General features: G+C 40.7%; 1 protein-coding gene across 8 annotated transcripts in view; it reads left to right on the top strand.

The window, feature by feature from the left end:
- The window catches only part of plekha7b (pleckstrin homology domain containing, family A member 7b), a 248,422-nt gene that overhangs the window by 51,081 nt on the left and 185,006 nt on the right, over positions 1-12,335 (top strand). Inside the window, exon 1 of one of the 8 annotated variants that reach the window (XM_060940783.1) lies at positions 1,077-1,181. The exons of the other annotated variants lie outside the window; for them this stretch is intronic. Within the exon in view, the coding sequence (XP_060796766.1) occupies positions 1,111-1,181 (71 nt within the window). The 5' untranslated portion in view covers positions 1,077-1,110. Of the gene's footprint in view, positions 1-1,076; positions 1,182-12,335 lie in introns of those variants that run through there. 8 annotated transcript variants of the gene reach the window in all.

Below are 12,335 nucleotides of genomic sequence, written 5' to 3'. Positions count from 1 at the left end.
GTCTGTCTTGATTTTAAAAATAAATAAAAACTTAAATTAAAGCTAGGGTAGGCAACATTGGAGAAACTAGCGATCTCAAAAGGATCCATGTGAAAAATCCCACCCTCTCCTTCAGCCACTCCTCCACTCCCTCTAAAACCACGCCTATAAAACATTTGAACGCGTACCGCCTGACTACTCCTGGAGGACGAGTCCATGAAAGAGAGAGAGCGTTGGGGTGAAGCAGAGAGCTTCGTTGTCAAATCCAATTACTTCATGTCTCCTTCACGTAAGAAAACACCGAACATTATCTTAATGAACATAAACGATGAACATGGCTCTTGTTAGCCATCACAGCTGTTGGCTAGCTTGCTAGCTGTAGCAGTATCTCCGTGTAACCTTGCGGAAAACTCTGGTTACGTGTGGGTTTTTTTTTTTTTTTAAAAACCCTGTGACTGCCACAGATGAGTTCTAAAATATATTGCATGCCCTCGCTTTCAGGATGCAAATGTATGTATATTAAATAAATGATACGATGCCTCATTTGCATAAATATATGATGGCAATCAAGTAGCAAAGATTATGATATCTACTGTAATTTTTTTTTTCCTTTTGAGCGATTTGATGAGGTTTGCTCTAGATATTTTTAGTCAAATTAAAGCATGCTGATGGTGAGCTGTGTTGTATAAGAGTTTATTTAAAAAAAAAAAATCTGTTCATATCCTTCCCTTCCTCTCGAGTCTTTCTGTTTCTCCCTCTCTCTGTTCCTTGCCGTTTCGCTCGGTGAGATGAGCAGTATGAGGATCCCATAGCGACTACAGTGAGTCCACCAAAGCAGAGCCTCTTGCGTCATCGAGCCGGTGACGAAGACGTGCTCCAGAAGCTGCAGGGGAGCTGAGGCAAAGCTTGGCTTCTCTCGTGTGTGTGTGTGTGTGTGTGTGTGTGTGTGTGCGCTTGTTAGAGATGTGTTCATATTTGTGCACGTATGCCACCTCGTCTTCCTCCTCTTCCTGTTTCTCTTCCTCCCTGTGTGTGTGTGTGTGTGTGTGTGTGTGTGTGTGTTTTAAATGAAACTCGGAGTGTCTAGTGTGCAGCAGCAGCTCAGCTCAGTCTGCACTCCTGCAGCGAGACATGTGGAACCAGCAGGGTTACTCGGAGTACACTCTCTACCCAGGACAACCCTTCTGCAATGTGGCGTACAGGTGTGTACATTCGTGTGTGTAGAGTGAGTGATGTTTTGGAAGTGGGAACTGCAGACCTGCTTACTGCTCTGAAGGTTCCTCATGCTGTGTTTATTATAATAATAAACCGGCTTAATCATCATTTTTCTAAAATGATTCCTTGTTAATGAGAAGTTTATTAATGTTGCGTGTCATGACGTGCTCACGGGTTTTCTCCACTCTCTCTTGTTTTCATGGGTTTTTCTCGGTGTTCTGTGTTGGTTCTGATTTTTTTTTTCAGACAGTCAGAGGCAGGACTGGGCGATATACAATATGATGAAAATATCACAATACTTTTCTATGATGCATGATATGTCTCCGGATCAGTCGAGCCATGTGGGCGGGCTGGATTATTATTATTATTTTTTCTCTTTAGGCTGGTGAAATTGGACAGTATAACAAGTGTGTGTGTGTGTGGTGCTATTTTAGTAAAATAATCAATGACCAGGCGATGTGATGAAGCAGAGTTACTGTTGCCACCCCAAATGTATTTTCCGATAACAACACGTCCCCTGAGTGTTTTATTCCTCTTATACCACATCATTTTCCCAACGATGACCATTTTTTATTTATTAGAGCATGAAACGTCGTACTTCTTTTAATTTTTATGTTCAGTGTTGCATTTAATCTTTGTTCCTGTTCTCATCCCCCCCCGGCATATAATGCGGGGGGGATATAGCTATCAATCTGTCCGTCTGTGAACATTTTAGTTTCCGGAGCATAACTGAAAAACTACTAGGAATTTTTTTTTTTCATGAAACCTGACAGTTATGTTAAGTGACCAGAAGAGTTGTGCCTTTTGGGATTTCTGTGATTTTTTTTTTTTCAATTTTTTTCTGTATTTCCATGGCAACCAATTCAACTTAGGAAAATTTGGAGTGGGGTTTCATGTGTGGGCGGGGGAGATACGGAACGTCATCTCCTGATGACTCTTGTTTATTTACATTATAGCAGCTATAAACAGTCTTTCCCTCACCAGCCACACGTTTTTCTTTTTCTTGATGTTAAAACAACAAAAACGCGGCTTGGAGTCTGGATTATTTCTCCATTTTCCTTTTGTGTGTGGCCTTTGCTTTTCAGTTTTAGTTAACTTGTTTCCAATGCTAATTTTCCTCCATGCTATGGCAAACCATTGAATACACAAATTTTCCAAACATATGAAATGAAACTATATCCTTTATTCTGCTTTATTTCCTGCATATATTGGTTCCTGCTCACGGATTTGCCCTGGGGATCTGCGTGTGACCCATACTGACTGTTTTCCCCTCAAATGACTCTTTCACCTTTCCATAACCGGCAACTCGACCAGAAAAACCTCCACAGGTGACTCCACGTCCCGGGGCTGTTTTTCTTTCCAGCACAAGTTGAAATGAAGGATGTTCTCAGCGGGAGAAGCAGATTGTACATACTTTGAATGCCACCACAGAATGGCAGGAGCTTCCTAGAAACGTTACTTTAATATTCCAGGAAATGTGCCGAACTGGAATGTCCGTGTCCTGTGTTTCCAGAGGATGAACAAATCGCCGGACCGTTTATTTTCCTGTTATGCAAAGCTGAAGAGGAAACCGGACGGCTATTCTACAGAAAAAAAAATCCTCTAGATCAATATTTTCTGTGCTTTTGACACGCCCGTGTCCATGGAGCTCAAGTCTGTTTAATTCGATGTTGTGTCCTGATCATCTGAGTTTCAAACAGGAAGACAAGCCGAGGAGACACGGTTTAAAAATGCGGTGCTTGGAAATGCGTCTGCAACATGACAAACTTTCATATAACAACTAATTTAGCCAAGATTTTTTAAACACTCAGACACAGCTTACGCCACTCATCAGACTTGGGTCGGGGAGTGAGGCAGGAAAATGGTTTACTGACTCCAGTAACTGTGTTTTACATGCAGCCTAATGATCTCTTAATGATCACAATGATGGCTCATTGGAATAAAAATGCGTTCGTGTACACACTTAGAATTTAAAGTAAAATTCCTGTTTGAAGACTGTTTCCTTGGACACACAGCATGATTATGGTGGCCGTTGCCTCGCTTCTGAATCTGGTCAGAGAAATTGGGGTTCTCCGTAAGCTCTGGCTCAGTGGGCTTGTTGAGTCAGCTCTTTTAGTCGATTCTTTGAGCCATCCCTTTGCAGTGGCCCTTTAATGCAGCTCTTTGAGTCAACTTTGAGTCAGCTCGTTGAAGTTGGCTCTTTGAGTCCGCAATGAGTCGGGGTTTTGAGTCCGCTCTCTCAATTGGCACTCCTTGAGTTGGCTCTTTGAGTCAGCTCTCTGTTGGCACTCCTTGAGTCAGCTTTCTCAATTGGCACTCCTTGAGTCGGCTCTTCGAGTCAGATCTCTCAATTGGCATTCTTTGACTCAGCTCTTCGAGTCAGCTCTCTCAGTTGCACTCTTTGACTCAGCTCTTAGACTCTGCTCTTTTAGTCCGCTCTCTCAATTGTCACTCCTTGAGTCAGCTCTTTGACTCCGCTCTTTAAGACAGCCCTTCGAATCGGCTCTCTCACTTGGCATTCCTTGAGTCAGCTCTCTCAGTTGGCACTCTTTGACTCGACTCTTTGACTCAGCTCTTCGAGTCAGCTCTCTCAATTGGCACGCCTTGAGTCAGCTTTTTGAGGCGGCTCTTTGACTCGGCTCTTTCTAATTTCTGCATTAGACAACATGCATCATGATCTGCAGGGGTTTTTTTTTTTTTAAACAAACTGCCATTAAACCTGGTGTTCCATTTTAAGAAAGCAGGAGTTCAGTGATACTTTTATGTAACGTCTACAAAAATAAATTATTTTAAAACTGAAAAAGAAAATTAAAAATGTACAAATTATAGTATTTTAAAAGATAAAATCTAATTCTGCTGCTTCAAAATGCTAACAATATTCAGGAAAGATCAGGAACCGTATTACTACAGAATTTATCGCACTACTGTAATTATGTTGTACCACAGCATGGTTGAATGCTTGAATCTGATTGGTCAGGAGGTCTGTATCTTTATGTACCTGCGTGACTCGGACTGTAGTTCTGCCTGGAATATGAACGACAGATTAATAATAACGTATTTTATTAGAACAATAACTCGGACATGAACAGCAAAATGTAAGACAAATAATAAACAGGTTTTAAAGTCATGTTGATGTTTAACAAAGTAAAATGTATAATTGATGTAGTGACCTTTTTTTTTTATCAGGAGAAGATTATTTAAAATTGATGGAAAGTAAGTTTGGTTGGTTGGTTGGTTGGTTGGTTGGTTGGCTTGCGAGGTTTCCCAGCTCAGGAAACTGTTCAGGACTGAGGAGTTTATGCTTTCCTGTTTCTCAGTCGTGTGTGTGTGTGTGTGTGTGTGTGTGTGTGTGTGTGTGTGTGTGAGAGAGAGAGAGAGAGAGAGAGAGAGAGAGAATGAAGAAGATTCTGACAAAGGAATGCCAATTATTGCAGCTGTAACATAAGCGAGAACAGGAACTAATCTCTCAGACATTCCACAACATTAAATCTTAACTATAGTCTGTTAAAATGTGCAACGTGTCATTCATTAATAAATTAAATTTTGTAATTGTTGGCATATTGCTGTGGAATGACACACTCCAGACTGCAGTTATATGAAAATAACCCAGTTGTAACATGCCTTTACAGGTTCCTTGGCAGCACGGTGGTGTAGTGGTTAGCACGGTTGCCTCACAGCAAGAAGGTTCTGGGTTCGAGCCCAGCGGCTGGCGAGGGCCTTTCTGTGTGGAGTTTGCATGTTCTCCCCGTGTCTGCGTGGGTTTCCTCCGGGTGCTCCGGTTTCCCTCACAGTCCAAAGACATGCGGTTAGGTTAATATAGGACGGCCTTGGGCTGAGGTGCCCTTGAGCGAGGCACCGAACTCCCAACTGCTCCCCGGGCGCTGTTAGCATGGCTGCCCATTGCTGTGTGTGTGTGTGTGTGTGTGTGTGTGTGCTCATTGCTCCCGTGTGTGTGCATGTGTGTGTTCACTGCTTCAGATGGGTTAAATGCAGAGAGGAAATTTCACAAGTCTGTGATGAATAAAGTTGTGCTTTCTTTCTTTTCCTTTCTGCCAGTCAAAAGTTTCTGAACGCCTGATATATAAATATTTTTATTTAAATACATCTCATTATCTCTAGCTGCTTTATCCTGTTCTACAGGGTTGCAGGCGAGCTGGAGCCTATCCCAGCTGACTATGGGTGAAAGGCGGGGTTCACCCTGGACAAGTCGCCAGGTCATCACAGGGCTGACACATAGACACAGACAACCATTCACACTCACATTCACACCTACGCTCAATTTAGAGTCACCAGTTAACCTAACCTGCATGTCTTTGGACTGTGGGGGAAACCGGAGCACCCGGAGGAAACCCACACGGACACGGGGAGAACATGCAAACTCCGCACAGAAAGGACCTTGCCGGCCACGGGGCTCGAACCCGGACCTTCTTGCTGTGAGGCGACAGCGCTAACCACTACACCACCGTGCCGCCCCATTTAAATACATAATTTTAGAAGAAATTAAAACTTTATCACATGTTAAATAGATGATTAGATGTGCAAATACATACTTTACAAAATAATTTTTATTTTCTTTTGTAATCAGCATACGACGAGTAGTGACACTCTGTATATAAAGTGTGTGTGTGTGTGTGTGTGTGTATATATATATATATATATATATATATATATATATATATATATATATATATATATATATATAAAATGTGTATATGTATTTAGTCGCTGCCTAAAAGCAGAACTCCTGATGAGTTTATGAGCAAAATATTTCCAAGGACACAAAATCCCCCGAATAGAAGAATAATACAGGGTGTTTCAAAAAAATTTGAGATGTAAATATCCCAGAAACTACTTGGTCTAGGCAAATGAAACTGAACAGGCTTAATGTTGAGCAAAAAAAAAATTCCTCAAAATTTGAATGAGAAATTCAAAGGTATGTGGATTCCATGAATTATTTCACAAATTATCAATATACACACCGCTTGAGACGCACGCACAACCTCCCTCTTTGAACTTTTTGTTCCATGTCCAAATCTGCATTGCAGTTGGTGCATTTTGAGAGAATTCTCTCATAAATACACACTGCACAGTCTTGTTCGACTGTGTTTGAGCGTACTCTAACACACACAACACATTTTCTTTTCCAGTGAATGGCATTTCTGTACCTAAAAAGATAAAAACAAAAAATATTAAACACAATATTTTGACTCGTTTCCACACATGCTGTTAAAATTTGGTCAATTGAATGAGAATTGGCAAAGTTATTAGAAATTATATATACAGTAAATTATATAACATTTTTTGAAACATTTTTTGTATTACAGCACCATGACTGAACCATCGAATTGTCGTATTTTTCACCTGAATAAATCACTGCGTTGTCTTGTGATGGTGAGGCCAATAATGAGATGTGCACCAGTTACGGTACATATTTATTCCTTTCTTTGACACCACATGCCATGCGCCAGAAACAACACCACCACGTTTATTATGGTGTGACTCTGCTGGGTGCCTGAGGGACAGCAGTGAACCAGCGCTTTCACTTTACACCACTACTGTAGAGTTACCATCCAATATCACACTCCATACGTCAAACAGGTGTCTGGTTTCATCTCTCACATACACGAATGTGCAGCACCATTAGGACTAATCCCCATGCACCTGTTCCTGATTAGAGCTCAATCACAGTGCAGACATTTATATAAGGACTCTCAGTAACACACAGACTTTGTGAAAGCCTTGTATTTTGTGTCACTTTTCTGGTTTTGACCCTGTTTGTGTTTTTGGACTGTGAGTATTGGATCCCTCTGATATCCTGTCTGTGTCTCACTCCACCACTGCCTGGTTTCCAACTCTGCCTTGTCTCCATTTTGGATGTTTGTAAGAGTATCTTCAATAAAACTCTTCCTGCGATTACATCCGTCTGTCACCCTTACACGACACAAACTGTTAACTGTCCAACAAATCAGTGGACTAATAAAACTGATTTAACTTGTTTTATATGAAACGCCTCATGAATATTTTCTGTAAAATGTGTTAGTAAATAATCCCATGTTATTTTTAAAAAGCAGATTAAAAATAAGCGCTGGATTTAAAAACTCATCTGTCTTATGGAAATGGATGTCTTTTGAGATGTTGCCTTGCACTTATGACTGGGTTCTCTGTGGTGATGTTTGTCCTTTGGGGTCGAAGATGACAGTGACTTCTTCAATTTGGTGGTTGTGGGTCTGGAGGTGACTGAGGCCAAGCTGGGCTTTGAAGGTACACCCACGTGTTGGGCACTCATAGATAGGTGCTGTCATGGGGGTGGCGATTAGTTTGAGCCTTCCATGCAGCTTGTTTCTTCCGGGCCTTGGTAATGCATTTCATTTTCAATGCATGGGAGCATAAGCACTTGTCACCATTGCATTCTTCTGGCTTCCAAGTGGGAGCTGAAGTGTCCTCAGGTGATCATTGATACCCTCTGGGAGTTTGGTAAGTTTTTGGGTGCAGGACTTTATAACAAATCCAATGCTTGCCTCTTGCCATTGAGTGCTGCCACGACCATTCCAGAAGAAGGTGTAACCACCACCACGTTCCATGAGCTGGCCCTTATCTGCTAGATGGATTTCACTGAGGGCAGCTATGTTCACATTGTCACAAGCTAGTTCCTTGGTGACTAGTGCAGTTCTTCCTCCAACCTGTCTGCTTTGATGTTATCCAGTGGTGGTACACGTACGTCTTTCATACATGCATTTGTACGTACAGATGTTGTATGGTCAAAGCCATCAAAAATCAGGTCAATGCATTATTATATTTCCTAAGTATGGGGCTCTACTCAGTATGTATGAGGAGCTCTGCTATTAACGTTAGCAAACCTGGATATTGTGATACATACAGGACATAGTGTAAATACGATAGAAATTCATAGGTTGATACTTCATATTGCTGTGACAGTTGTTGGAGCTTGATGTTTTAGAGCAATATGTACTCTCTGGATTTAAAAAAAAAAAGTGCTCACAACATCCAGTCAAAAGTTGCTGAAAACGTTTTATACAAAGCAGTTAAAGGTGCTGTAGGGAAGCGTGATGGTGTGTTACGGTTGTGAATAGACTACAGGAACAGTCTGGTGGTTTGGCTTGACTGTTTGTTTTGGGGAAACCGAACCAACTAAATTTATTCGAAGAGATCATTGTATCACAGGTGCAAACAACAATTATGAACTGGAGTGATGTTGCTGAGGTTGAGGACCTGTCAGAGCCAGGAGTCACACATCCTACGGTGTTGGACTTAAAACTCATGAACATGCGTTAGCAGTTAATTTACTTCTCATAAACAGTTGCTTGTTAGCACAAAACATATAACCAGTTTTGCACATGATTCACTTGCAGTACAGCGAGTCGCATCCTCTCATTGCAGCAGTCGACCTGACGATGAATGTGACCTCTGAGCTAACGAAGCGTCAGCATTTAGCACCTTGGACCCCCCAGTGTGTGCAGATGTGAGATTCTCTGGCCATGTGCTCAATCTCTTCGGATCTCTCTGGATCAGAGTGTGACCCAAAGAGCTGACTCAGTGTGTGGAGAGATGAGGACAGATGAGGCGAGGCTGTGTGTTTCTGCATTCATAAAACTCACTGTATTTTTCTTCAGCGTTCCGATGAGGAGAAATGCGAGAACAGGAAAACAAAACACTCACAGACTGGATGTTTGTGTGCATCAGATATAAAATCAATCGCTGCGTCTATTCATTAGCTTATGATGTTTCCTATACTGGTTAAAGTGTTAATATAGATCTACTCCTGTATTTTATTGTGATGCGTCATATTTTGGAATAATCACTAATCTATAGGCAGCTTGCAAAGATGAACGGCAGTAATGCAGCAGAACAGCCTGCAGTAAAGCTGCAGTGTGTAAGACTGCAGTAAAAGTTCAATATTATGGATGCACTGTTAGTGACTGCTGCAGTTAGTGTGATGCTGCTGTCGATACGTGCTGCGGTCACTTGAGTTTCTCTGCAGTCGCTATACGCCATTAAACAGGACACTGACTGCAGGCCTGCTACACGTATTACTCTACATTCTGCATAAAAATTGCATACAAATTATCTTAAATACATATTTCCATGGCTTTTTTTAATTTAAGTTAACTTTATTGTAACTTTTGCCATGTGTACAGGATCTAGACGGGACTAAAATATTGTTTCTCCCAGATGGTTCCTCTGTAAAGGACAATAAATCACCATATAAATGAAGCTGAAGCTTCTGATATATACATACTTCATGTACAACTCACTTTTTTTTTTTTTTTGAATATTTTTATTTTTGATTTTTTTTCAAGAACAAAATTACATTTACAAACTGACAAGACAAACTCAAATCAAGGAAAAACTCAATATCCACAAGGTGGCAAAGTAAAAATTAAATGAACTCACAATGACCGGACAATAGAAAGTGGAAAAATAAATAATAATAATAATAGCAATAAATGAAATACATTATGCAATAATCGAAGATACAGAGAGAGACCAAGGGTAGCATCACTACTCCTAGATCATGTCAAACTTGAATACAGGGAAATTAGTCAATCTGGTGTGCTGGTAGATTTTCCATATAAATTAAAAATGGTTGCCATATTTCGTAGAAAGTCTTACTACTTTTCTGCATCCAATAAGTTATTTTCTCTAGAGGCACACAGCTATTGATTTTCATGAAGCCACATTTTAATTGGAAGGGGGCGTCTGATTTCCACTTTATTGCAATACATTTCTTAGCAATTGTCAAAAGGATTTCTGTTAGTTTCTTAGCATAATTTGTCTCAAGATTGGAATTAGTAAAGTTCCCCAGTAAACAAATTTCAGAGTCCAGTGGAAATGTAACCCCGTGGATGTTTGATAGAGTTTCACATTACCCCCTGCCAAAACCCCTGCAGTTTAGAACACTGCCAGGTAGAATGAAGTAGTGTTCCTTCCTCTGTGCCACATCTAAAACAAAAAGGTGATTATATTGGGGTTGTATTTATGTAATTTATATGGGGTAATTGTACAGCTGATTCAGGAAGTTGAATTGTATCAGCCTATACCTAGCATTTAAAGTAGAGGTGACCCCATCTCTGCACAAGTCCCTCCATAACTGCTCCTCAATATTTATTCCCTGGTCCTTCTCCCATTTAACCCTTTATCCATATCTGGGATTGATAAAGTCAACATAAGAGCTGTCTACACTCTTGGGATAGTTCTAAATAATGGTTGGCCATCATGACACTGATGCTCAGCTGGAGATGTGGGAGGTAAATTCCAATCTCCTTTTTGATTGGTTCTAATGGGAGGTAAATTCCAATCTCCTTTTTGATTGGTTCTAATGGGAGGTAAATTCCAATCTCCTTTTTGATTGGTTCTAATGGGAGGTAAATTCCAATCTCCTTTTTGATTGGCTCTAATAAAGTCACGTAACTGGAGATAACTAAGGAAATCCTTATTTGTCAAACTGTACTTTTCTTTTAACTGTTCTAGAGACATAGATAGTCCGTCTTTATAGCAGGTGGCAAATATAGCCGTGTTCCGGGCAGCAAATCACTTTTTTTTTTCTTTTCTGTAAAATCAAGTGCAGGAGTAATTCGTGGTGTAAACCGAAGTCTTCCACAGGAGACAATACGATTTCAGTTCTTAAGGAAACAATTCACTATTTGATGATACCAATAAATCTGCTACGATATGATACATGTTACAATAATTACTTACAACATATGATAGATTACAACATTTCGTACTGTATTACAATGCGTTATGTTACATTGCAATACAATTTTATGATACCTTACAATCTGTTAGAGTACAGTATGGTATGTTACATTATGATACGATGTTATGCTAAGACGTAACAATACAATGTCATGATACAGTAGGTTTCGATGTGATGATGCATTGCAATTTCTTACTATATGCTACAATACATTATGATACATTACAATATGATATGGTACAATGCAATATTATCCATACAGGACACTTTTTCGATGGAATAAAAACATGTTCTATTCCCTTCTAGCAGGTTTCATTCATTTGGTTTGATAGCATGCAACATTGTTAGCATATCTCTTATCCTATGTGTATTACGCCACTTTACCCAATGGAGAATGAGCGTTGAATATGGTTTACGATATTGCATGGTTGTCAAGACGACATGACGTCACACGTCGGAGACGTAAAACTTCCGTGCTAGCAAGCGACTGGGACAATTTGCAAACAAATCTGGCCGCCAGGTTTGCTTTGTTAAATATGGAAGATTTTGAGAGAATTTTGAAAGACACGAACACCTGAAAGGAATGTGTATTTATGATGAAAATTTTGGCTGGCTTTTTTTTGTGGTCTATTAGAGCTATTCCATTCAGCTACTCGTCTTTGACTTAAGTATCATGCTCGCTGAATGGAATAGATCTGATAGACCACAAAAAAAAAAAAGCCAGCCAATATTATTTAAATATGTCACTCAGATCCGTGGGGCGGCACGGTGGTGTAGTGGTTAGCGCTGTCGCCTCACAGCAAGAAGGTCCGGGTTCGAGCCCCGGGGCCGGCGAGGGCCTTTCTGTGTGGAGTTTGCATGTTCTCCCCGTGTCCGCGTGGGTTTCCTCCGGGTGCTCCGGTTTCCCCCACAGTCCAAAGACATGCAGGTTAGGTTAACTGGTGACTCTAAATTGAGCGTAGGTGTGAATGTGAGTGTGAATGGTTGTCTGTGTCTATGTGTCAGCCCTGTGATGACCTGGCGACTTGTCCAGGGTGTACCCCGCCTTTCGCCCGTAGTCAGCTGGGATAGGCTCCAGCTCGCCTGCGACCCTGTAGAAGGATAAAGCGGCTAGAGATAATGAGATGAGATGAGACTCCGATCCGTGATGTATTTCATATGAAAAATGCGAGTTTTTCAACACGAGAAGATAAACTTCATATCTTCAAGCCAACATGTGATATTTTCTTTTTATTATGTCAACACATTCACAAAAAAAAGTCCCCAAATTTATCAAAACAATTCCTCGATTTCCTTACAAGTGACAGAGATTTATGAAATGGTTTTGGTTCTCCCTGTCCCGGATGGAGCTCGGATGAAAAAGACTACAACCCCTGGCAAAAAGTATGGAATCGCCAGTCTTGGATGAGCACTAATTCAGACG

The sequence above is a fragment of the Neoarius graeffei genome, chromosome 15 (genome assembly GCF_027579695.1).
Source record: "Neoarius graeffei isolate fNeoGra1 chromosome 15, fNeoGra1.pri, whole genome shotgun sequence".
Taxonomy (NCBI): Eukaryota; Metazoa; Chordata; class Actinopteri; order Siluriformes; family Ariidae; genus Neoarius; species Neoarius graeffei.
This window is presented reverse-complemented; position numbering and strand designations above follow the sequence as displayed.